This window comes from Mesoplodon densirostris, chromosome 14, assembly GCF_025265405.1.
Source record: "Mesoplodon densirostris isolate mMesDen1 chromosome 14, mMesDen1 primary haplotype, whole genome shotgun sequence".
In the NCBI taxonomy this organism is placed as follows: Eukaryota; Metazoa; Chordata; class Mammalia; order Artiodactyla; family Ziphiidae; genus Mesoplodon; species Mesoplodon densirostris.
Window position 1 is genome coordinate 80,293,511 of NC_082674.1, and position 25,817 is coordinate 80,319,327.

A 25,817-nucleotide genomic window follows, 5' to 3' on the forward strand; every position below is an offset into this window, starting at 1 on the left:
CTGCTCTGGGTCCTCCTTCCCAGCTTTATTTTCCTCCAAAGTGTGGATCCACTCGGGATTGGAGGCTCCACTGAGGGCAGAGACTGTTTTATTCATGACGCCCCCAGCGCCTGGCTCAAAGTAAGCCCTCGATGTATAATTGCTGAATGAATGAACGGATCTCATCTCTGTGCTACACGTGAGCAATGCTAAGGCTAAGAGAACATAACCCTTTGCCCCCCAGCCCACGACCCATCAGTGATGGAGTGGACCCTGGGACACCCCCTTATCCCCAAAGCTTCACTGCAGCCTGCTTCTCAGTCACATACCTCGGGCCTCCTCTGTGAAGCTCTTCAGAGGGAAAACTCTGGATTCTTAGTCTGTATATCCTTTCCTCTTTGGTGCCCACCAGAAAGTCAGCACTGTTCTGTGGGAGGACATTACTAACTGTATGTGATAATTGTCATCTGTTTTGATGTGGCCTGAAAATGAGAGAAGGATGCCTCTGACGAGTGTTCTTGGACCTTTGCCTCAGTCCTGGGGCTCACAGCTGCCTTTCCCTGGCAGAGGGCAGTGTTACGAGCCCCGTCATCTCTCTCAACCCTGCTGTCTTTGTTTTCCTTTTTTTTTTTTTTTTTTTTTTTAACCACATACAAATTTAAATCTTTCTCTACTGTGATCCCACAGCAGTTTATTTTCCTTTTCTTCCTTTGGTCTATTCCAGAACTTAATTTCAAGTCTAGGGGATTGTTCACTCTAAGAAGAAGTGAAGTTCTTAGTGGTATGTGTTTGTTTCCAATCCTAAACTCCCTCCTAAGTCATGTAAGCAGAAAAGTAAAAACTGAGATCTTGTCCCACAGACAAGAAGCTGTCCCTTTTTTGTTGGTGGTGGGGTTTTTTTGCTTGTTGTTTTCTGCTTCACCTACAGCTCATCAGAATGGAGTTGTCTGCCTTTCAGGACGAAGAGGGACAGGAGGTCCCAAAAGGGAACAGCTCAGCTTTTCTTCCCGCCATCAGCTTTGTCTTCTTTTTTTCTTTCCAGGTTGTGTCCACGCTGCTCATCAACATAATCCCAGAGGATCACGTCCCACTGAACTTGTCAGGAAAGGCGAAGATTGGCGGGAAGGCCTGGGTGAAGGAGTCTCCTCGGCCTGTCCCCGGCTTTAACCCCGACTCCATGTGCGAGTCCCAGGTACGGCTGCCCAGCTGTATGGGTTGGAGACTTCTAGTCCCGGGTTTAGGCAGCTTGATTTAAAATTAAGACAGAGAAATGGAGACACATGCACAGAAAGAGGAGTCGTGCCTGAGGGGAAGGAGTTGTGCCCAAACTGTGTCGACTTCGGTTTTGGAAAGAGTCAGAGTGGACCCTTAGCATCTGACTCTCAGTGTAAAACTCATAACCAGCACGGCAAGGCTTCTCTGGCAGAAGGCCTCTGAACTTGACTCAGCAAAGCTTGGAAATGCAGACCCTGTGTTTTCCCCTGAGACCCCTGACAGGCTGAAGATCATTACGCTGCTGTGAGGTTTCACACCTCCCAGCTCCGTGCTTAGGAACCAGGCCTCGGGGGCAGCCACACGGGGTTGGGGGGGGGGCACAGTGCTGCTGCAGGAGAGCAACAGGCTAAAGATGGCCAAGGCCTCTGTGTGCTCTTGGTGGGGGAGCATCCCCAGGGCCCCGGCTCACAAGTGCCTTGTCACGGTGTCTAACACGCATTAACACGCCTGCATTTGGAACCCAAGCTGCCCATCTTCTCTCCCTTCCTAGATTATATGCTAACGTGTGTGGCACCTTGAATTAGCTTCTAAGGCTTGAACCCAACTTTACAGAAGTGCAAATTCAGGCCTTAAATGATATTAAAAGGTGGTGTTTTTCTTATTCCCAGGGTACAAGGAAGGGAGTACCTGGGCCAAGGTCACGGTTATGAAGTTGAGACGCTAGGTGTTCTCATTTCCAGCCGCAAGGTTTTTGTCAAGGATCCTTGACTTTTTTTGTGTGTGTGTGGTACGCGGGCCTGTCACTGTTGTGGCCTCTCCCGCCCAGCCACTCCACGGCATGTGGGATCTTCCCATACCGGGGCACGAACCCGTGTCCCCTGCATCGGCAGGTGGATTCTCAACCACTGTGCCACCAGGGAAGCCCAGATCCTTGACTTTAAGTCAGTACAGATGGTGGAGGGAGCAGGGGGCATAAGAACACACTGAAATGTCGTGTGTGTGTGTGTGTGTGTACTTTGCATCAAGGGCTTGAGGCAGGTTACAGTAAGGTTAACAAGACACGAGATGGGGTGGGCTTGGGGGCCTCACACAGGAGGCGTTGCCTCCAGACCAGCGTTGGCGGCCGTCCCTCTGCAGGTGGTCATCAGGGAAGGGGAACTGCTCTGCGGGGTGCTGGACAAGGCGCACTACGGGAGCTCCGCCTACGGCCTGGTGCACTGCTGCTACGAGATCTACGGTGGGGAGACCAGCGGCAAGGTCCTCACCTGCCTGGCCCGCCTCTTCACCGCCTACCTGCAGCTCTACAGAGGCTTCACTTTGGGTGAGTGTGGGCAGGTGGCCCTGGGGCCCCCTCCCCTGGCCAGCATGCCCACCAGCACGTCTCCCCGGCTCTCCTAGCAGCCTCCGGGGGAACAGCCGGGCTCCTTCCACAAAGGCGTCCTCACTCGGCCACCAGCGACACTTCACAGCCTTGCTCCTTCTCAGTGCTTCCCCCGCCCCCCAACCCCATGTTTCTTCACATAGCAGAGAAGGACACCCCCCTGCACCCCCATCTCCATGTCCACTCTGTCTCTTTCTCAGCCCCACCCTCTCTGGTTTCCGGTCCCTGAGACCGATGTGTTCACAGTCACACTCACCTCCGTTCTCTCTTGCAAGTGCCCTTCCAGAATCCTCCAGTGCAGACTCCTCCGCACTCCATCTAGGGTCCTCCCTGTTGTCAGGACTGCTTGCACCTCCCGATGCAGCAGGTGAGGTTGGAAACACCATGCTGGGGCAGACCTGTCAGGTGATCCTAAGATAGAAAGAGGAACTCCCGGGCTTCCTCCCTGGAAATGAGAGCCCGCTGTTTAGGAAGTTGCCTTCGGTAGAGAAAACAAGTGTGCAGATACTTTCTGTGCCCCGAGCTCATTCAGGGCAGCGTGTCTCCAGGTGCACAGAGCGGAGTCCGAGCCCTTCGGCAGTTTCCTGTGAGGAATGGATGACGGGCTGCGTGCTGAGCAGGAGCCCCAGTGAGCATGGGAATCGTCCAGCCGACGAGACCAGCAGCGGTGGGGCTGAGACCCTGTGTCCGTGGACTGGCTGGCGTGTAGACGTGGGGCCTGCCGCAGCTGGAGTTTGCTCGTCGGCCTGCAGCGGGGCCTGCATAATTGTATAATTTATATTAATTGTGGACAAGTCAAAATAATGTAGTACAGGTGTGAAAATAATTTAAAATCACCCAGCATTCAACTGCCAGAGATAACCACCAATGTCGATTTGATGTATGTCTTTCTAGACTTTCCAAGTGCAAATACAGTCAGAAAAAAGGGGATCCTACACTACCTAGTGTTCTGTAACCTGCTCCCCACCCTCCATTTGCAGATGTGTTTTATAAATGCCCTCTTGGGTGAGCAAATATAAACCGACATCCTCAGGTCTGTGGCTACAGACTCTTCTACTTGTGTAGATGTACCATAGCTTATTTAACCAGTTCCTGTTATTAGACATTTAAGCTCTTTCCTGGTTTTCACGATATTGCTGGGATGAACACCCTTGAACAAATATCTTTAAAAGCGAAAAGTGCAGGAAGATGCCACACCCAGACAGTGACGAGGACCAAACCTAATAAGCAGCTCTGCTTAGCACATGGTACGAGGAGAAATTGGCCAAAGTGCAAAGACCACCTGGTGCCGAGAGACTGAGAGGGCGCAGGGCCAAGCTGGGCGTCGAGCTCGGAGGGGAAGCCGGGCTAGCCATGGTGCCTTCTAGCACTCGCAGCCGGAGGTCACTGGAGGGACAGCAAGGCGGTCTGGAGCTGACCCCATGGAAGGGCCCACTTTCCTGGTTGTGGCTTCCTCACAGAGGGACAGTTTCTTTCCCCTCCTGCTCACACAAGTTCTTTAGAGGCTTTCAAGCTTCCGGGACTTTGCATGTGGGAGTCCCAGCCGTCTTAGCCCAGCTTTGGAACACTGCAGCGTTTGTCCCCCTTCCCACTCAGACGTTGGCAGAGGGACTTTGGAGTCCAGTAGCTCTCAGATGTAGACAGAAGATAGTTCATTGAAAGAGAGAGTGGGAAGACTTCTTGCCCAAGGTGAGGAATTCCTCAGCCCTTTGAAGCCAAAAGGACAGGCTTAACTGAAGTGACCCAGGCTTTCCTCCTTCCAGTGCAATGAAGGGGACCCTGCGGTGGTGGTCCCCGTCACCCAGGCTTGAGCATGTCTGTGTGTGTGCCTGCACACACATTCTCACAACCATATAGGCTGGTCCCTACGAAGTGTGACTTCTGGGAGTCAAAACTAGGATGTCCTCTCCCTCCCTCTCTTCTTTCCTCAAACTCAGTTTTTCACCCAAAACGTCATCTTCACCTCTAGCCCATCCATCCAACATGTTTTTATTGAATGGAAGGAGTATAGCTGGTGGCTAAGAGCACAAGTCTGGGACGTGGGCTTGGATTTACTTTCTGCCTCTGTAACTCTGGGCTCAAGTTCGAGCCTTAGTTTTGTCATTTGTAAAATGGTAAGCCCTTAAGAGATGGTAGCAGTCTCTTAATGGTGTTAGGAATGTCACCATGGTTATTCAGGTGCTCCCTCATCCGTGGCACCGTGCTCCGTGCCCTGACCTCACCAAGTTCACGGCCTGGTGAGAAGTCAGGCCGAGTCGCATCCAAGCTTGTCTATTTCACTTCACAGGCGTGGAAGACATTTTGGTCAAGCCGAAGGCAGATGTCAGGAGACACAGGATCATTGAAGAGTCCACCCACTGTGGACCCCGGGTGAGGAGGGCCTGGGTGGCTACTGCCTGCCGCAGAGGGTTGGCTGGGCTCCAACGAGATGAAGCCCACACCCTCCTCACTTGGCTGCAGCCTTCGACGTTTTCCTTTTCTCATTCTAGGCTGTCAGGGCTGCGTTAAACCTTCCAGAAGTGGCATCGTGTGATGAGGTCCGAGGGAAGTGGCAGGATGCCCATCTGGGCAAAGACCAGAGGGATTTTAACATGATTGATCTGAAGTTCAAGGAGGAAGTGAACCATTACAGCAATGAAATTAACAAGGTTCGTCCAGCAGTGTGTGCACTTACCACCACCGTTTTGAATGCTGGTTTTTAAAAAAATTACATTTTGATTCTCACTCTGGGCTCTTTGGAGCAATTTGGCTGTTTAATAGCTGACTAGGTGAGACGTGAGGTGGGGCGAGTAGAACTGATCGTTTTGAAAAGCCAAGGGCTTCATTCCCTCACCCCGTTGGGGTCTGGAAGGGTCTTTGATGAATGCTGAGAAAGAAGGCATTGCACTATTTTTCTTTTTTCCTTTTTTGTTTATTTGTTTTTTTGTTTTTTTGACCACGCACAGCTTGTAGGGTCTTAGTTCCCTGACCAGGGATTGAACCCAGGTCCTTGGCAGTGAAAACACCAAGTCCTAACTACTGGACCACTATTCCCCACTATTTTTCAATTTAAATGTTTGTATTTTGGGGTAACTGCATTAAAGGGGATGGAAGAAATCTTTCCCAGGGGCCACTGCAGGATGGAGGGGCAGAATGAAGGATCAGAACCACCAGGGCTGCTTGTATGGGGGACCCAGGGGTGAAGGCCTGGGTTCGAGTCCCGGCTCTGCCGCGGACTTGCTGTGATATCTTGTGTGATGTGAACGGTCTGAGCCAGGTGTCCTCCCCCAGGGGGGTGGGGATGGGAAGAGCAGGTGAGCGCCCTGCCAGTCCTCCAAAGCCCCTTCCTGCGCAGCTGAGAAAGGAGAGGGACGTCCCCGCACAAGCCAGGATGGCAGACCCCGTTCTCTCGCCTTCTCAGCCCAGAGCTGGGGCTCCCAATCCTGCGGCTTGAAGGAACCCACCTGGCCCTCACCCTGCCTCCTGGGCCTTGAGGCCCCACCTGAGGAGGAGGGAGGGAGGCATGGCCAGTGCCCAACAGAAGTCAGTGTTTGCTCCTGGAGTCCTCTGACTGGCTGCCAGCATCCCCTCAGCTGCCAAGAATGCAGACCTTGTTGGTACAGTTCCGTCCTTGAGAGGCGTGGTTCAGAGGAGCCCTCCAGCACCGCGTGAAAACCAGGAGGCTCAGCTTCTAGGGCTGACTGGGGATGCTGCAGGTGGGGCATTGTCTCAGAAGCATCTTAGGATTATTTCTTGTTCCTCCATCTCTTCCCATCCACTCTGCCTCTCCTGTGTGGGGCTGGGTCTCTGCAACCCTAGGCAGAAGCTTAGATAGACTCAGAGCTCCCCCCACCTCAGCATCTCCCTGGTCCCCCTGGGGGCTTTGCCCGCTTCCGCTGGCCCAGGAGCCAAGGTGAGCCTCCTGCTTGGTACTTGGGCAGCATGTTGGGAAACGTGAATGTGACACAGACATTGGTCATCATTGCTACTGTCCAGGGCCAGGCCTTGTTCTGCTGGACAGGTTCCCAAGGGCACCACCTTAGGTTTTATTTTTAACCAGCTGCTTTTCAGAATCACAAACTGGAGATGCTCGCCCCCCTGTATCTCCTTTCCGGCTTCCTGGCAGAGGTGTCAAGAGAACGCAGCGCCCTGGGCCATCCTCTTTTTTTTTTTTTTTTTTTTTTTTTTTAGTTTATTTTGGAGTATAGTTGATTTAAAATGTTGTCTAAGTTTCTGCTGTACTGGGCCATCCTTTAGACTTCTCTCTGGGGCTTCTAGCCGAAGGGTTGATGCTGGATGAGACTTCTTTTTTTTTTTTTTTTTTTTTTTCTTTTTGCGGTATGCGGGCCTCTCACTGCTGTGGCCTCTCCCGTTGCGGAGCACAGGCTCCGGATGCGCAGGCCCAGCGGCCATGGCTCACGGGCCCAGCCGCTCCGCGGCATATGGGATCCTCCCAGATCGGGGCACGAACCCGTATCCCCTGCATCGGCAGGCGGACTCTCAACCACTGCGCCACCAGGGAGGCCCTGGATGAGACTTCTTACCTCGCGTGGGATCTTGCGCTTCTCTCTAGATAAATAGTCTGTGTTGGCTCCTGCATCCTGGATTTACCTTCTGAACCTGGGATTCCCAAGAGGGTGAGTCACTGACCAGTGTGTGTGTTCCATCTGCAGGCATGCATGCCTTTCGGCCTGCACAGACAGTTCCCAGAGAACAACTTGCAGATGATGGTGCAGTCTGGAGCCAAAGGTTCAACTGTGAATACCATGCAGGTGTGAGCCAGGGCGGGTGCTGGCTGGTTTGCGGAAGGGTGGGGTAGTTGCAGGGGGCACTTTTCAGATTTGTTTCTATTTTTAAAAGGATCCGCATTCCGTACAAAATGTGTCAAGTGCTGAAAAATACAAAAGTATGTCGAAATCAGTGCAGGCGCTAACCACTGTGAAGTGTTATAGACAGATACCCATACAAGTATCCAGATACTGATGTGTATCAGACAGATACATATTGTAAACTTACATACTGTATTATTATACACAGTCACATTATATATAAACGCAGTGTGTGTGTATTTATGATCTTAGCTGAGATCCTGAAATTTTGCATGATCTGCTTTTTTCATTTAGTATTACATTATAGGCATTGTCCTAGAGGTTTCTTAACCTTTAATTTTTGGCTTGTTACCTCCTCCAATTACTGCAGTGCTATCACAGCATTTTCACAAACTTTAGCAACTTTAAAAAAAAATCTTGACGACCTTGAGAGGGTCTTAAGGACCAGCTCATTATCTGGTGAGCAGAGAGCAATAGGAATGGGCTTAAAAGGCCGGAGGCCGTCGGGAAGCCCTTTTGACTAAGTAAAATCCAGACTCACTGCTCTTTTCCCCCCAAGAACATTAATAGGCAGTTTTATTCTCTTTTGACCTGAGAATGTTAAAGATCACAGTAAGCTACTTTTTCTGCTAGTCTCAGTTTCCCTGTTAGGACCTGGGGGTCCTGTCCAAGTATAACACGTGATGCTCCTGAAACACGGCTGCTTTTACAAACACCGTCCATTTCAACTGAGTCCAAATGCGAAAGTCGCCGTCATGGAAAGGAAGGCATAGTCATCTTCCTGAAAGGTCAGCTCTCTTGGCTCGTTTAGCAGTCTAGGTTGGCCGTCAGGAACTTGGATCCCATGCAGTTTTTCTGGAAGAGCAGGCCCCCCATCCCCTGCTGGGACAGACCATCATTTAACGAGCATGTGGGTCTTCAGTTGCCTTTGGGTTTCCTTTCTCCCAGATCTCGTGCCTGCTGGGCCAGATCGAACTGGAAGGTCGGAGACCCCCGCTGATGGCATCTGGCAAGTCACTGCCCTGCTTCGAGCCTTATGAGTTCACCCCCAGGGCTGGCGGCTTCGTCACTGGCAGATTCCTCACCGGCATCAAGCCTCCTGTATGTATTTTGGTTTTTCCTTTGGGCTGTTATCTTCATCTCTTAAGCTCAACAGTAAGAGGCCTATGACCCTCACCAGCAGCTTTAAGCAAAGACAGCCAAGTAATAAGTGCCAGGCTATCCCCGCTTACCACTAGACCCTGGGACCTGCAAGGACCAAAAGGACGCAGCCATGTCCTGTTTGCCATCATAATGCCAGAGCCCAGCCCGGTGCCTAGCGCATCGTGGGTGCTCGGGAAGGATTGCTGATGAATGGGAAGGTGAATGAGATCAGTCCCAGCTCTCCCTCTTTCTGCTGTGTGTCCTTTCTCGACTGGTTCTTCCCTGCATCTGAGGGCAGCTGGGGACGGGGAGGCCCCTCATCGGTTTGCTCTGTGTGGCCAAAAGGAGCGTCACAGGGATTTATTTCACAAAGCTTCCCTAAGAGAACCTCCCCTGGCTCCTCCTTGACCTTGGGAAAATTGACCAGCTGTAGCAAACGTCTAGTTTTTCCTCAGTCAGCAGCACAACTCTCCCTTAAGAGAAAGGCTTTCTCTTCACACTTGGCAGAAATGGCTTTTCGACGGTTAGTACCTTCTGTTCCCTGGTCTAGTGCGGCTCTGCAAGGCCGCCTCTCGTGGTCAGACAGCTAAGTCCAGGTTGTGGACGGGGCCGACGCTTTGTGTCGGGGCCACCAGCCGCTCCCAGGGCTCCTCCCGCAGTCCCACACGGACTCTTCGGTGGTCATCCGTGGCCTCTGGCAAAGGGGGGTGGGGAGCTGACGTAGACCGGAGCGTTCTGAACTCTGGTGGCGGCGACCCCTTCGTGGGTCCTGAAAGGATTGACTTCATGGCGCGAAGCAGGGTAGGGTGGTAAAGAAAGCATCCGAGTGAGGGGTGGGGTCGTTTCATAGAGTTTTAGCTCGGGTCATGTTATCTTTATCGGCACGTGTGTGTGTGCGTGTACGTGTTTGCCGATGACTGTTATAAACCCGTTTCTCGTTGTGGAATTTTGGAAGACACTGCGTGGTGAGGTACCAGTGCCATTTCTGTTTGGAAAGTGGGGTGCGTGTGGGGTGTGGGACATGGCTCTGAGGACGGACTCCTGGGAATGGGAGCTGTCACTCCTGTTCCGTTTGTCCCTCTGCGCTCGGGCAGCATAAGACAGAGGCGACCCCAGGGGACGGCAGGAGTCCCTGGGGCCGTGGGAGACGTCAGAGCCGCCGGGGGCACCGGCTTGGGCCACCCTTTAGGAAGCACACTGTCCTCACCGCCACCCCGGGGACCTGGGTCCCCGCTTCTCCCACAGGAGTTCTTCTTCCACTGCATGGCCGGGCGAGAGGGCCTGGTGGACACCGCCGTGAAGACCAGCCGCTCCGGCTACCTCCAAAGGTAAAGCGCACCTGTTCTGCCACCTTCAGGTGGCGTCAGCGTCGCAGGTCCGTTCACCTCTGTCAGTTTTTTCACATTTTCATCGACAATTCACTGAAGATCCCTTTGGATGAAAAAACTTCTAGAAAGAAATGTCCATGGGTGGCCCAAGACAGAAAATAGCAGATATCCTTCCCCTCCTAGAGGATCGGTGAAGTGTGAGCTCAGAGGTTTATAGGAAGGGCCCGTGCGTCCACGTGTGCGCCTTTCCCTGGGGGAAAGGTCCTGGGTGGTGATGAACTGGTCCTCCCCCCCGGGAGGGCTCTGCGGTTGGGGCAGAGAGGATTCCAGGCCCCTTGAGTCCAGCACTCAGAGCCCGGCCAGTCTCAGTTTTAAGCTTCAACCTCCCACCTGCCCAAACAGGCCAGTCAGAGAAGCTACGTGTTCCCTTTCCTCCCAGAGAGGAAATTAAACAAGCAGGTCTGGGCTGGGGCGCCCTGAGTTCCTGCATCCGGCGTGGATTACAGGGCCAGATCAACCTGTGAGCAGGGGTGACGCCCCACCTCCCTCCTCTTAAATCATTCAAGGATACCTGTGGAGTGTAGAAAAAGCTAGGAATCGAGTGATCACGGAAGTCTGGGGGTGGGGGCGGGAAGAGGAGGGCGTCAGGGATCCCGGCTGGAATGAGGAGCGGCAGCCACGGGGGCAAAGGGCACAGAGGTCCGCAGGGCGCCTCTGCCGGTGGGGGGTCATGGCAGAAGGGGCGAGAGCCTTCCTTCAGGCAGGAGGGGCCGTGGGTTGGAAGGCTGCCCCATGTGGGTGGCGGTGGAAAGGGAGAAGCCGACGCGGCAAAGACGTGGGGCAACCGGCTGAAATGAACAAGAGGCAGGAGGCGTCAGGCCTGAGTGGCAGCACAGTGGCCTGGGGGACAGAAAGCAGGACGCTGCCAAGGGGAGAGAGAAAGTGTGGCTGGCGTGGGGGGCAGCGGCAGGATAAGCAAGGGGACACGTTCCAGGGAGAGGCCTGGAGATGCAGCCTCCGGGGCCGTGGCTGGTGCTGAGAGCTGCAGCCCTGTGCGGTGCCTGGCACCTCAGCACCTTCAGCAAAGGGGACATGGGTGCTCAGCTGCAACCTTGCCAGGCCCTGGGCTGGGTGCCAAGAAGACAGTGGCGAGCTCTGTCCTTGGAGCTCAGGGGAACAGTGGCTCCTAGGAAACCCCCTCTGAAGGTGGCAGGAGGAGAAACCAAGGCAGGGTGGCCAGAGAAGTAAGCTCAGGCCAGCACCAGGGCAGCAGAGGGGGCAGGTTGAGGGCGGCAGCTGACCGCTGGGAGCACTGAGGAGAAAAGGCACCGGGGTAGGGCTATCACGTCAGCATTTAGTTCCTAAGGTCCGCTTTGTCCCTGACAGTCTCTGGACTAATGGGGTGAGAGAAGCATTGGACGGGGAAGACAGCCCCGCTGCTTTGCCTGCCTCCTGGGTCTAAGGACACTGGTCCCTGGGGAGCCCTGCCGTGCCAGGGCGCGACAGAGCAGGCAGTGGTCCCAGCAGCTGGGGCTGGAGATAGGAGCCGGGGTCGAGCGGGGCAGCCAACCTCCTCAGACACGTGGCTGCAGGCCCTGGCCGCGAGGCGCTGTAGCTCAGAGCCTGGGGCACGGGAGCCAGCCTGTCCTGGGGGCTTCCCTGGTGGGCGCTGAGCCAGTGGTCCCTGTGCAGGTGCATCATCAAGCACCTGGAGGGGCTGGTCGTCCAGTACGACCTGACGGTGCGCGATAGCGACGGCAGCGTGGTGCAGTTCCTGTACGGGGAGGACGGCCTGGACATCCCCAAGACGCAGTTCCTGCAGCCCAAGCAGTTCCCCTTCCTCGCCAGCAACTGTGAGGTAGTGTGCCGGCCCCCGGCGCCTGTGGGCCGTGGGGCGGGGGCCGTGCGGTGGGCCTCCCGCCCTGGGCCTTGCCACTCGGCGTGGCCGCTGAAAACTAGAGTGGGAAGAGCTCAGAAGCACCAGGCGATGCCTTGGAACGTCTGACATTGTCCGAGCCCCTCCCTCTGTGTGCTTCATCCCGTGAGATGGCAGAGAGGCACGCGTACGTCTAGAAAAACTGCACCATGCGGGGCATCTGCCTGGTGCTGGGCCCTCAACTGGAGCACCATGGCTGCTGTCTGCCTTCCTCCTCCCTGCAGCCTGGGGACGCAGGTGACCCTCTGCCCATTTTACAGCCAAGGCAGCTGAGGGTCAGGGTTTAAGTGACGAGCTGGTGAGTGGCAGGGCTTGTGTCTGCACCCAGGCCCTCGGACACACAAGCCCGCGGTTTGCATACCACACCTTACGGCCCCAAGAGCGATCGTCACCGTTGGCTCAGCAGTCACCCTGTTTTACAGATTGGGAAACTGAAGCTGACATGGCCTGTCCAAGGTCAGGAAGCAGGTGGTCGGATCGCAGGTTGTGCCCCGGGGCTGGCTCCTTTCCCTCCTGGCGCCATGTTCTGGAGGGACTCTGAGTATCACGGTCTCTCCCCCGTGACCTCAGCTCCCGAGACCGCCAGCTCCCAAGCCTGATTGGCACAGAGTGAGGGCCCTGGTTAGCAGTCGGTGCTCAGACCCCCCAGGGGCATCGTGAGGGCTCCACCCGGGCCACCTCCGTCCCATGAAGTTGTGTGACATGGCCCTTGTGTTACGCCCTCATCTCTTTGGTTTTGTCCGTGTGGTCTGTTTGTTTAGGTGATAATGAAATCGAAGCACCTCCACGAAGTTTTATCCAGAGCAGAGCCCCAGAAAGCTCTCCGCCACTTCAAAGCCATCAAAAAGTGGCAAAGCAAGCATTCCAACACCCTGCTGAGAAAAGGCGCCTTCTTGAATTATTCCCAGAAAATTCAAGCAGCTGTGAAAGCCTTGAACCTCGAGGGCGCAAACCGGAACGGCCGCAGCCCCGAGACTCACCAGGTAATGCTGGGGTTCGGTGGGGGGCAGGGGTGGGCGATCAGTCAGAGGGTGAGGGGATGAGGAGTTGTTTTCCCGGTGGAAGGTACAGTCATGAAATCGGGCTTCATTCAGTGCTGGTCAGGAAACATGGCGCTCAAATAGGGGTTTAAGGAAGGGAATCTTTACAGAGGTGTGGACAGGGTTCCAGGAAGCTAACTAGGGCTGGTAAGTTGGGTTCCCACCCGCCCCCCACAGGCATGAACAGTCACCAGGGGTGGAGAGGGTGGCCGTGGGCAGAGGCCACCTGACAGGAGCCCTCAGTAAAGAGTTCTGGGCTCCGAGATCCGTTAGAGAGGGTGGGGGCGGAATGCCCAGCCTCACTCTCCTCCCACATGCCCTTCTGCTTCTGGGACCTCCCGTCAGCCAAGCACAGCTGGGAGCCAGGAGGCAGGGGAGCGCTTTGAAGCAGCTGCTGTGGGACAGCTTTGGGGCATCGAGCGTGTGAAAGCCTGAGTGGGGGACACACGGGGATGCAGCACAGTCACCTGGCTTGTGGTGACTGTCCTTGCTGACCCGAGACAACCCTGGCTTTGCCTCTCCTCCCAGTATTATTATTAATAACGCCCCATTTTGCGCTGCAAGACGCTCAGTTTGGACAGTGACTTAACGAGGTCACCCTGCCTGTGCTTGAAGGGCCAGGATGAGCCGCTGTTAGAGTCCTGGTCAGGCAGTGCGCCCTGGCGTGGATTCGGTCTCTCCGCGTTTCAGATGTCAAGACGGCCTTCTCATCGCCGTCAGGTTTCTGTCTCTTTCCTCTGCTCTCATTTGAAGCCAGTGCCTTTGATACTTCTGATCCTACTGGGCATCCCAGGAGGAGAAGCCTATTCCTGGTGTCCTCCAGCATAGCTGAGGCCCATCCTTCCTTTCAGATGTTGAGGATGTGGGCTGAGTTAGGTGAGCAAAGCCGGAGGAAATACCAGAAGAAGGCGGCTCCTTGTCCTGACCCCAGTCTGTCTGTCTGGCGCCCAGACATCTACTTTGCATCAGTGTCAGAAACATTTGAAAAGAAGGTGGATGACTACAGTCGTGAGTGGGCAGCTCAAGCAGAGAGGAGTTACGAGAAATCGGAGCTCTCTCTGGACAGGTAATGACATTGATTTATTGCACAGCACACACAGAGGGAGAATCTGCTTCTCAGGCCCTTCCCCGCCCACTCTGGCAGCCTCCTGGGTTCAAGACTCCAGCAAGAAGGAGGGAAGTGAGACAGAGGACGCCTTGCAGGCCCTGAGGCCTGTGGGACGGATGAGAGCAGGTAGGCAGGAGTGCACCCCCCATCTGGGCCATGACGGAGAGGAGCGCTTTGCGGGGACAGAGCCCTGCACAGGTGGCCCCTCTCTTGAGTGTGGTGAGGTGGGCACGGTTATGTGAGAATCAGGGACTCTGGTCAGCAGCTGCCAACCCTGTGACCCGGGACAGACCATTCTCTCCCCCGTGACACCACAGCTCAGCCTTTCCTAAGGAGTTTGGTCTGAATATTCCAGCGATCCTTTGAGTTTGGGGTTTCGAAGCCTCAAGGAAGAAGGATCACATGGAATCCTGAGCTTAGACTTATTCACAAAGAAAGAAAACAGGAAAAAGAAATCTCGTGGCCTAGGCAAGTGGGAAGCCAGGCGTGGACCAGCACTGAGCCACAGTGAGTTAAAACATCAAAACTGCCCCCAGGGAATGTCTGCTGGGGCGTCGGTCTCAGAAGCAGTCATGCAGGGATCCTTCCCACTCAGCTCACTAAGCCTGGCCTGCACAGCTGGAAGCCTGAGATCATCCGCTGTAGCCTGGCTGCTTGTCCTGCACCCGGTGAAACCCAGCCAGGTGCCCGGAGGGGCTGAGGGTCCAGGGAGTAGGACTGCAGCAGGGGGATGAGCAAAGAAAAACACTTGGGTGGAGGACCTGGCGGGGAGAGACAGGGCTCTTACTTTTATCCTTTAAAGTACTTTCTCCAACCAGACCTCAGAGATTCGAAGATGGAGTAAATCGTGCCGGGTTGTGATTTAGCTACCAGCCGGGCTTTCCCTAAAAGAGCAAGACCCTGATCCCCAGCCCCCTTCACCTGCCTCCCTACAGCTCGGGATGCTGCCCTTTAGCTTCAGAAGGACCATGTGGGTCCTCCCTCCAGCCGTGCTGCATCAGGAGTGGGGCGAGCTTGGCCCTGGGGAGCATCACTTGGGTTCAGAGGGCCGAGAGAGGGAGGCAGCGTATGCTTCCGTGGCTCTCACAGGGGACCTGTTAGCAAGCAGCAAGCTCTGGGTGCAACTCCAAAGTTCTGGAAGCATTTGAAGGTTTTTCCTGTCGGGAATACTGGTAGGCACTCAAACCTCACTGGTTTGAAGTGATAGGGAGAGAAGACACATCAGGTCAGCAGAAAGTCTGACTTTTGAAAAGAACTTGCATAGAAACGTAGTTTTATTACCTTCCTCTGTGTTCAAACGTAATGTCCCGTTCAGTCTGTTGGTTGAGCCGCTTCCTTGTCCTATGTTCTGGGGCAATACAGTGTTCCTTGGCTGTTCTAAAAGGGCCGGCATTCGTAGGAGGAAGGGTTAGTGAATTATGAAATTGTGGAGTGCGCACATTTCCGACGTGGCCTGTAGCCATTTGCACTAATTAAGAAAGTAAGCACCCCCTTCCCGCCCGCGCCCCCCGATATCCCCATAATTGCTCAGTGGACCTCTTCCTAGTTTGTACAGAGGGAGGTTTAAGCCCTCTCCAGGCTGTCACAACTAGTGGGCAAAAAGGAATTAACAAAGGGAAACGTGAATAGTGAGCTCACTGGTTCCGTGACATTCTCAGGGTGAACGTGAACAGTCCGAGCATGGACATCTAGAGCTTCAGCTACCCAGCTGGGCTCTGTGCTGTGTCCTTTAGGACATTTCAGGGTCACTGGCCGGAATTTAAGGCTTAGAAGGACCCTTTGCTTTGGAAAAAACAAGCCCAGAAAGAGGGAGAGGTGACAGGTCCATGTACCCTGCTTGCGGGTGGCATCGACAGCCCCTGACAAGGCAGGTCGTGTCTGTGCCCCTGACTCCTGCTGTCCCCTGCCCCATCTCCAGGTTGAGGACTCTTCTGCAGCTGAAGTGGCAGCGCTCGCTGTGTGACCCGGGAGAGGCCGTAGGCCTGCTGGCCGCACAGAGCATCGGGGAGCCCTCCACTCAGATGACCCTGAACACCTTCCACTTTGCCGGCAGAGGCGAGATGAATGTCACCCTGGGCATTCCCAGGTGGGGGACTGCGAGGGTGCAGGGGCTGGTGTGTCCTAGCCCGCTCCTGGGGAGGAAGTCATTTCATTAGAGAGAGAGAGGAGGGAGAGAGAGAGTGTGTGTGTGTGTGTGTGTGTGTGTGTGTGTGTGTGTGTGTGTGAGGGAGAGAGAGAGAGAGAGAGGCAGGGTCTCATCAAAGCAGGGGTCAGGGTTGGAATTTCCAGAGCCCAGTGGGCTTCTGTGGTTGGATCCATGCCCAGGCCTCTTAGCATCTCTATTTATCTCTCCACCAACTCCTGTATCCAAGTTACCTGGGATGCTTGTGAAACTACATACTCCCGGGGTCAGGCCGTCTGGTTGCCCAGCTTCGGGGGCACCACTCACCTAGAACGTGACCCAAAGGGGCCCTGGCCCTTCAGGTAAAAGTACGCACCTTGGGCTTTCCTGGTGGCGCAGTGGTTGAGAGTCCGCCTGCCGATGCAGGGGACACGGGTTCGTGCCCCGATCCCGGAAGATCCCACGTGCCGCGGAGCGGCTGGGCCCGCGAGCCATGGCCACGGAGCCTGTGCGTCCGGAGCCTGTGCTCCGCAACGGGAGAGGCCACAGCAGTGAGAGGCCCGCGTACAGCAAAAAAAAAAAAAAAAAAAAAAAGTACGCACCTTGCAGGATGATGGCCGCTGGGTGAGAGGAAGGAACAGAGGTCAGGTTCACCTGCCTGGCCCGGCTACTTTCTGGCAGAGTGACTCAGGCTCCTCAGCTTCCTGTGGGAGGGAGGAGGGCCGGGTGCACCGTGCAGTCGGGCCGTGCAGGCTGGCTGAGCCATGGCCGAGGTCCAGCCGTGGTCCCTGTGCCCAGTGGGAGCGCTGCAGACGCTGTTTCCCTTCCCCGCATCTCTTATTCGTTCAGTAAGCACCCACGCTGTAATGCGAGGCACAGGTGATAGGAAACAGGAAGAACACACAGCCCTGTCCTTGCGGAGCTCGTGCTCCAGTGGAGGAAGCTTTCAGAAGAGTCCCTTGCTGTCACACGCGGGGCCAGAGCTGGGACTCCGTGATCAGCCTATCTCCCCCACGAGACCCTGTGGTCTCTCGCAGATCCTGAAAGAACTGTGACATCTTTATGAGAAAGGCCTCGCAAAAACAGAGAACCCGGGTGCCTCTTACGATCAGATGTGTCCTTGTTCTGTGACAGGTTGAGGGAGATTCTCATGGTGGCCAGCGCCAACATCAAGACGCCCATGATGAGCGTGCCTGTGCTCAACACCAAGAAAGCGCTGAAGAAAGTGAAAAGCCTGAAGAAGCAACTCACCAGGGTGTGCCTCGGGGAGGTAATTGTCTCCCTGGGACCCAGTGCAGGCTGGCTGCAGGCGTTTTCCTGCATCCTCCCATCCATCCTCCCAACTCTTCTCCCACCCGGGCAGAACAGCCTTTGCCAGCTGTTCAGGCCCTGGCTCAGACTCCACCCAGTGAGAGGGAGGCTTTCTCTGCCAGGTGCTAAGCAGGGATGGATCAGGAAGCTTTAAAGGTAATCACTGGTCTGCAGCATTCTTCCGTGCCTTAAGAATCAGGACACTTTCTGGGTCAGCTTACCAGCCCCGCTGGAGCCTCAGGCCGTTCTCTGGAGGTGTGCCTAAAGGGTGGGGGGGTCTCTCTCCCCACCCCCCGAGGCATCTACACCAGCAGAGCTTGTTGGAGTTTCTTTGGGATTTTGGCCTGTGGTCCCGGCCCCTGTCCCTGCAAACTCTCAGTTTTCCCATAACCCACTTGTAATGCTCAGTCCTAGGCTTTGGGCAAATTGGTTTCTGTCTGTCAATCTGGTTCTAGGTGTTGGAGAAAATTGATGTCCAGGAGTCCTTCTCTATGGGGGAGAAACAGAACAAGTTCCGGGTGTACCAGCTGCGGTTTCAGTTCCTGCCACACGCGTACTACCAGCAGGAAAAGTGCCTGAGACCCGAGGACATCCTGCATTTCATGGAAACAAGGTCAGGACTCAGGCCGTGCTTATTGCTTGACTTTGTCACGGACCTTGAGGGCTTCTGGCCACAGGACTCCCAGAGACTGGGTGCTTTGGCCCAAATGATTCCTTCAAAGGAGGTGTTTAGAAAAAGAACAGCTCCTGCAGCCTTATCTGGCTTGTGGGTGTGACTGCATTAACTACATTCCCATCTCTGCCCCCTAGTTTTCTCTCTGGCCCATGAGTCTCGTGCACTCGGGTTTGTGGGCTTTAAGATGGAGGAGTTCATGTACCATAGAGCAGAGCCCCGTGGCGGTGGTGCTGCTGTGATGTCAGAGCAGCACGTGGTGTTCATTGCTCTCATGATGTGGTTCCTGATACATTTATATTCTGCTAGGAAGGAGCAGTGTGCTGACAGCATATGCTGCTCTTACACACAGGTCTATAACTGGGGTTGCCTTCAGCTTCTTAGAGAAATTCTGGTTCCCTTCTGGTGGGGAGAAGGAACATCCATTTTCTGTCCAGTTCAAGTCACTTGGACATTGGAAAGCATGGGCCACAGTGCTGAAGCACAGGAGTAGGAGGGTGGTCATACCGGGGCTGGGGAAGCCAGGAAGAGCCAGCGAAGCACTTCTGACTGGCCACCTGACCCTGGATCGTGGTGCGCAGACTCAGATGGCTGCGGGGCCGGCAGGTGAGAAGGCCGGTGAGGCAGGTTGGGGGTCCCCGTCCGGCTGGAGAGCATGTCACCGGCCTCAAGCGGGCAGGGATGTGGGCCAGGGTGCCCAGACCTTCTGATTCCGAAAAATAAGAAGAAAACCGCCTCTCTTTTTTCTTTCTTTGGCTGTTTGTTTGCTTTTACTTTTTAGAGATAAATCTTCTCTAATTTGTAAGCATTGGCAACTAATTCATATCTTTTTAAAAGCCTGGTGAGGGGACTTCCTGGTGGTCCAGTGGTTAAGACGCTCCGCTTCCAATGCAGGGGGCACAGGTTCAATCCCTGGTCAGGGAACTAAGATCCCACATGCCACGGTGCACAGCCAAAAGAGTAACTAACTAACTAAATTAATTAATTTTTTTTAAAAAAAGCCTGGTGAGGCTGAAATAGATCCCATATGTCAGCAGGATTTGGCCACAGACCACTAACCACTGTCTTCAGTCTAGAACAGCCCTCAGGTTTTCTGGAGCTGCTCGGAAGTAGAGAACTGATGGTAGAGTCGAGGCAGGATGTCTGTGCACTCAGTCATCCCACAGATACTTACTGAGTGATGCCCACTCACAGGCCAGGCCCCGGGGCAGTGTGGCTGGGAGGGAGTGACTGTCCTGCCCTCACCTGAAGATGTGGACTGGCTGCAGCCTGGCCCCCTAAGCAGGTGGCATGTAGGATGGCAGGTGTCATGGTAGATGAGCTTGGACGTGAACTCGGCCCTTTGGACGGGGGGGCTTGCTGGGCCTCGGAAGCACCTAGGTCGCGCCTCGCCTGGGTGGAGGAGGCTCGTTTTCTCAGGCAGGCCCGGTGCTCTCGGGGTGCTGGGTCACGTCGCAAGAGACCTGTCCGTGCCCCAGCTGCAGGCTCATTAATTAACCGCGAGGAACATCGCTCCCAGGCGTGCCGCTGTTTGTGCTGGCCAGGCGGCCCTTTTCTGAGAAATCGGAATTCGGATCACGTGGCCTCCTGAGACTTACCAAGAGCAGGCGGAGTCTGCGATCTGCCCCGTTTCTATGCATCTCAGGTGTAGGCCTGCCAAGCAGGTAGGTCCCATGAAGCGTGCCCCAGGCTGTGCTCAGAGTTCTTTCTCTTTACATTGCCTTGGGGAATTGAAAATTCATCACTTTTAAAAAATTTCTTCTTGGTAAGGAAGAGCCCTGGCTTCTTCCTAGTGGTGAAAGACTTAGTCAGCTCCTTCTTTGTATTAGGCTTGTGCAATTGAAAAGCTGTGATGAACAAAGCCATGTGCAGTCGCGCCTGGTGGAGCTGCCCTGTGACTTGGGCAGGGGGGCCAGAGAGGGAGCAGCACGTGGAAGGGGTTGTGGTTGGGCTGCCTTTGCCAGGCCCGGGCAGCGAAGCAGCCTCACGCAGGCCCCCTGGAGACCACACGGGGATGGGGGTGTGCCTTCAGAAGAGGGGACCGCCCCCCCCCCACCGGGAGCGTTTTCTTTTTCCTTTCTCCCTTTTCCCTTCCCTCCTCTCTCATCTCCACCCCCTTTTCTCTCTCTTCCCCTTTTCCCTCCCTGTCTTCCCTTCCTCTGTCCCAGCTGTGGGATCTTGAGACTCTTTTGACACAGATTGGAGAAAAAAAAAATAGAGACACAGAGGCGCTTCCCTAGATGGAGGTGTGTAAGCCGTGAAGCTCCTCTCAGTATCTGCCCTGGCGCCCATCCCTTTGGATATGTGTGTACATGATCTGGAAGGTGGGCCGGGGTGGTGAGATGGCAGGAGTACCGAGCTAGGAGGCAGGGGGCAGGGGCGTGAGTTCCGGCCTCCGGTCCGCAGCCGTGTAACACCGAACCAGCAGTCTGTGGCCAGAGCTTCTGGGAGTCTGACTCTGCAAACAGCAGGTGGTGGAGCTGTTGGCAGGCACCTTCGGAAACAGCCGAGGGTCATGTTCCCTGCTGGTAATTATGTATGTGGGACGGAGGTTTCTCTGCAGCTGCCCCCCTCCGGTTCCCCCTCAGTTGCCACATTCTGACAAACAGCACGACCTTCACAGAGCAGTCACTGTGGGCCTCCGGTTTCCTGGCTCTGGGCAAAATCACAGAAGGCCAGACTCTTTGTACCCCCGGGAGAGCTTCTGGCACCCAGGTGACATGCCTGCCACTTACCGTTCAGGGGGTTATTCTCCTTTCTCACCTCCTGTCACATTCTGCACTCGTCCTGTTCACCAGAAGAGGCAGGCAGGGTAGAAAGGATTTGCACCAGGGGCGGTTAAGGAAGGTCTCTTGGGGGGTTCCGTCTGCGCTTAGACCCCACCGTGGGCCTGGGCGCGGCTCCAGCAGGTCGACGGGAGGCTGGGGAAATGGATGGCGGCGCACATGGCCCGAACAGAAGCCCAACGATGCACGTGCGGGGGGTGGGAGCAGGTGGGGGATTGGGGTTGAGGCCAGTTGCGGGGATTGAAGTGCTGGCGGGGGAGCCTCAGAGGGGTGATGTCACCTGAGGGGACAGGCCGGGGCGGCAGCCCCACAGCAGAGGGAGGCGACAAGCAGCTTCTGTGTGCGGCGGCAGCCCAGCGTCACACCCCGTCCGCGTCATCTCGCGCCCTGCAGTCTGTGCTGCAGGCTGAGGCGTGGGGCAGGGGCGGTCCCAACACTTACAGACGGGGTCAGGGCCCTCGTCTGTCTCTGTCTCCAGACTCTGGCAGAACAGAGACTTGAACCGGAGCCTGTCTTTTCGGAAACATCTCTTCCGCGCCGTCCTCCCGGGTGGACCGTATCTTTCTAAAGTCAAGCCGGGCTTCCCCCCCGTCTGGCCCTCTGGTCCCTGTGCACAGCACCTGGTCACCAGGCTCTTCCTTGGATCGGTGGTGAGGAGGCTTTCTTCTGCCAAGGGTAGAAGCTCAGCCAAAACCCTGCACAACTTTAAAACGTTGGGAAAAAAAAAAATAGTAGGGAGGGAGAGTAGCAGTCTTCTGTTTTTAATGAACAAAATAGTACCCGTCTGACCTGCCTGCTTCTCCAGTTAAAGCTCTAAGTGCCTGTCTTTTCATCCTTGCTTTGCCCTCAGGGCTGGTACATTGGTGGGCCCATCATAGGCGCTCGGAGAACACAGGAAGGCTGGCTGGGCAGATGAGGAACTGCTACTTTATATAATTAAAAGAAGGCTGTTTGATGTGCTGCTATGGCCTGATGCAGAAGACAGGCAGGAGGTTATATGAAGAACGGAGCAGGGGGCGGGAGACAGGGTGAGACCCAGACGAAGCAATAAATAGACGACTCAGGAGGAAGGGCCCAGGGGCCAGGAAAGGTCCTCTGGGCTCTGCTTCAAGGTGGTCCTTTTTTTGTGTGTGGTTCGCGGGCCTCTCACTTCTGTGGCCTCTCCCGTTGCGGAGCACAGGCTCCGGACACGCAGGCTCAGCGGCCGTGGCTCAGGGGCCCAGCCGCTCTGTGGCATGTGGGATCCTCCCGGACCGGGGCACGAACCCGTGTCCCCTGCATCGGCAGGCGGACTCAACCACTGCGCCACCAGGGAAGCCCCAAAGTTGGTCCTTTTAAATTGGTTTCTGATGGATTCCATGGATTCGTTAGAACGAAACCATGATTTACTGTCGACATGATTTACTGCCACAAAGTAAGTTATCACCGCCTTGGAGATCCCGATAAGCTCTCCCACATCTTAGTTCTCTCATCAAATTGTCGGGGGTCCCACACCAAGGAGACAGGAGTTGCCAGCCCCGAGCAGTGCCACTTCCTGGAGATGCGGTAGACGGCGGGCTGGGGGCGGCCCTCGTCCCGGCCTGGACTCCCCTCTCCCGCTGCAGGCCCTGCCACCCTAGTTAGACGGCCACCACACAGCACCAAGAACTGTCACTTGCCGAGCAGCCAGCGTGCCAGGCCCCATGACACATATCGGATGTGGGGTTGTTTCTAATCCCTAAAGCAAGACTGCATGGTATCTATGAATACCCGCGTTTTCCGGACGAGAGAGGTAAAGCTCAGGAGACCATCTGTGGTGATGGAGGCCACGCACCCTGGGAGTGGCAGCGCACGTATTCAGTCCAGGCCTGTTGGGTGTGGAGCAGTGTTCCTTCCGATGCGCCGTATACCACCCAGAAACAGCAGGATGGGGAAGAGTGAGCTGAGGGGAGGGGCAGGGTCTCCGTCTCCTGTAGAAGTCCCCAGCGTCACCCTAGGTGGGTGTGAGATCCTTAGAGCGTCCTGTCCCCCCGGTGAGGGGAGAATGGAGGTGCAGGTACTGAACGGGGCTGCGTGGCTTTCTTCTCGTTTCAGATTCTTTAAAATCCTGATGGAATCCATCAGAAAGAAGAACAGTAAAGCATCAGCTTTCAGAAGCGTAAACACGCGGAGAGCTACCCAGCGGGATCTAGACAACGCAGGCGAGTCGGAGAGGAGTCGGGTGAGCGAGTCCCCTGAGGGCCCCTTGGGGAAGGTCCAGGGCCGGGAAGCACATCGGTGGCGGCTCACTGAGTCAGTTCTCCTAGGACGGCTCTGTGACCATCCCTGGTGCCCCTGGAGCCCCTTCCTGCTGTCGGCCCATCTCTCCACTTACCTTAGCATTTATCCACCGTTCTGAGAGAAAAGCAACATTTCCTTCTAGAGTGTGGCGGGCCACGCCGGGCAGCATCTCTCTGCTCTCAGGGACCCCTCTGTCGCTGATTCTTTTTCCCCTGAGGTTAGACTCAAAGTAATGGTACCCACTGAGGTCTTGGAAGTTCTTTTTCTGGTTTCGTTCACTCTGCTTTGACTTACCTAGGCCAGATGAATTGAGGCCCACGGAGTACTGGGCAAGGACCAGAGAGGCATTTTGAAGCCGGGAAGTTGGGCTACAGTGACGAAAAAGGATAGAGCCAGGGAAGAACCAGTGGAGGCAAAACAGTCCAGGAATGGTGGTACCTCATCTGCCAAGAGGCCCAGGAGCGGCGTGGGGCAGGTCCCTGGGTGTCATCTGAGCCGGCAGTTGGTAGCGCTGTGCTGTGCTTGGACAGGGCCACAACAAAGATTGGTCCTGTCCTTCCCGGCTCAGTGACCTCAGCTATGTCACCTCCTCTCTCTGGACCTGTCTCCTCATCCCTAAAATGAGGGCCTGGCCTACCTAGAGAGAGAGAGAGAGCCAGGTCTCCTGCCCCGGGGTCTACCAGTTGGCTAACTCACGCACAGATGGGCATGGGATGTCTTTGAAAGATGCCCAGTCTTAATTCTCAAATCACCCAGAAGGAGACTGTAGGGAACTAGCAGCCAAGGCCAGGAGAAAGGTATAAATATTTGGCTTTTAGAATACCAAGACAGGGCTTCCCTGGTGGAGCAGTGGTTGGGAGTCCGCTTGCCGATGCAGGGGACACAGGTTCGTGCCCCGGTCCGGGAAGATCCCACGTGCCGCAGAGCGGCTGGGCCCGTGAGCCATGGCCGCTGGGCCTGCGCGTCCGGAGCCTGTGCTCCACAACGGGAGAGGCCACAACAGTGAGAGGCCTGCATACCGCAAAAATAATAATAATAATAATAATACCAAGACAACTCTTTATCTTCATCTCCACCCATAACAAAAATACTTGGAATAACACCTTCTTTTAATGACTTGAAAAGCTTTGGCACTTCCTTTCTTTTTTTTCTTTTTTTAAAATGCAAGATATTGCAAGTGGTACGTGTAAAGATGTAGGGTGCAGAGAAGGAAGCGTGGAGTCCAGGGGTGGGTAGGGGGGTGGAAGGTCGGTAGATGGATAGTTGGCAAGCTGATAGGTGGCTGAACAATGATGAGTGGATGGGTGGGTGGGCAGGTGGGTGGCTGGGTGAGTGTGGTGGGTGGAGAAATGGATTCACCAAGCACTGGATATTAGAGCTCATCTTTCTCTTTCTTGTCCCCAAACCCCAGGGAGAGCAGGAGGGCGACGAGGAAGAGGAGGGGCACATCGTGGATGCCGAAGCTGAGGAGGGAGACGCTGATGCCTCGGACGCCAAACGCAAGGAGAAACAAGAGGAGGAGGTGAGTGGACTCTGAGGTGACCCCTTTGTCACAGATGAGGGCTCGCCCCCTGGTGCATAAGGCCACGCCTCTGCGTCGTGCTGGAACCATCAGGAGCACCATCTGGTACTCATGGGGTGGCGGATGGGCAAGGGCTGGCCATCCCTGGGTCTGAATCAGATTCAAGGACCCAGAGGCCTTTGGCAGGGGGAGGAAGTCAGGCCGCCTCCTGTCTTTGCCATGAAAATACCTCCTTCTCCTGCCCGTTACTGGTCCTCCACTGCCATGGTTGCTGCCAGGACAGAGGGTGGTGTGGCAGGGCTGAGCGGCTCCACAGGTGAGAGAGCTAGAGGTGCGGGGCGGCGGGGTTCAGCTTAGACGAGGGGGCCCTGGGGCTGAGGGGCCGGCATCCCCAGGGGAAGCCAGAAGGATGGCGACCGGGCCGACGGAGCAGGCGGGGCCAGGGTCAGCCAGCAGCCGAGGCCTTTGCAGGGGCGCCTGTTGTGCAGGCCAAGTCCAAACGGCTGGTGGGGCCCGAGTGGCTGGTGGGGCCCGAGTGACGCGGCCTACACTCCGCCCCCCGCCAGGTCGATTACGAGAGTGAGGAGGAGGAGGAGGAGGAGGACGGCGAGGACGGCGAGGACCTGCAGGAGGGAGGGGCCGTCCTCGGGGAAGGCGTTCCCAAGGCCCAGGCGCAGGAGGAGGAGGGGGGCTCAGGCCCCGAGGAGGACTCGCTCTCCGCCGCCCCCCTGGCGCGGCCGTGGAAGCACCCCCGCAGCCGGGAGCCCCAGGACGCCGAGGCGGTGGAGCGCCGGGTGCGGGCCGTGCGCGAGTGCCACCCGTTCATAGAGGACTACCAGTACGACACCCAGGGCGGCCTGTGGTGCCAGGTCAGTGCCGGCTGCTCGCGTCTCCCCCCCGGGTCCCTTAAAGAGGCTGGGGACAGCTGCGCACCTGCCGCCCCCGGTCATGGCCTCGCACGTTCGACTTTCACACCCTCGTGGGCCAGTCCTCTCGCTGCGCGGGGACCTGAGCCACCAGACCCCACGGGTGCTTTCACGTTGTACTTCAGGCCTCGGCACAACACGTGTGTTAACGTGTATCCGTTGTCATAGAGCCCGGCAGAGACACTTCACTCCTCACACCGTCTTTGTTCCTGGTTCCCAGCTTCAGCATTGCAGTGTTCCCTGAGAGACTCGGTGGCTTGGGTGCCTGCACGTCTACACA

The 25,817-nt window shown here is 55.8% G+C and overlaps 1 protein-coding gene across 1 annotated transcript in view; it reads left to right on the top strand.

Moving 5' to 3' along the window:
• The window catches only part of POLR1A (RNA polymerase I subunit A), a 78,124-nt gene that overhangs the window by 48,333 nt on the left and 3,974 nt on the right, over positions 1-25,817 (top strand). Inside the window, exons 15-30 of the mRNA XM_060117017.1 lie at positions 1,022-1,171; positions 2,332-2,515; positions 4,863-4,945; positions 5,065-5,223; positions 7,228-7,326; positions 8,332-8,484; positions 9,772-9,854; positions 11,547-11,712; positions 12,552-12,773; positions 13,682-13,896; positions 15,857-16,024; positions 17,195-17,330; positions 17,827-17,984; positions 22,904-23,030; positions 24,501-24,611; positions 25,178-25,480. Of these exons, the coding sequence (XP_059973000.1) occupies positions 1,022-1,171; positions 2,332-2,515; positions 4,863-4,945; positions 5,065-5,223; positions 7,228-7,326; positions 8,332-8,484; positions 9,772-9,854; positions 11,547-11,712; positions 12,552-12,773; positions 13,682-13,896; positions 15,857-16,024; positions 17,195-17,330; positions 17,827-17,984; positions 22,904-23,030; positions 24,501-24,611; positions 25,178-25,480 (2,517 nt within the window). The remainder of the gene's footprint in view (positions 1-1,021; positions 1,172-2,331; positions 2,516-4,862; positions 4,946-5,064; positions 5,224-7,227; positions 7,327-8,331; positions 8,485-9,771; positions 9,855-11,546; positions 11,713-12,551; positions 12,774-13,681; positions 13,897-15,856; positions 16,025-17,194; positions 17,331-17,826; positions 17,985-22,903; positions 23,031-24,500; positions 24,612-25,177; positions 25,481-25,817) is intronic.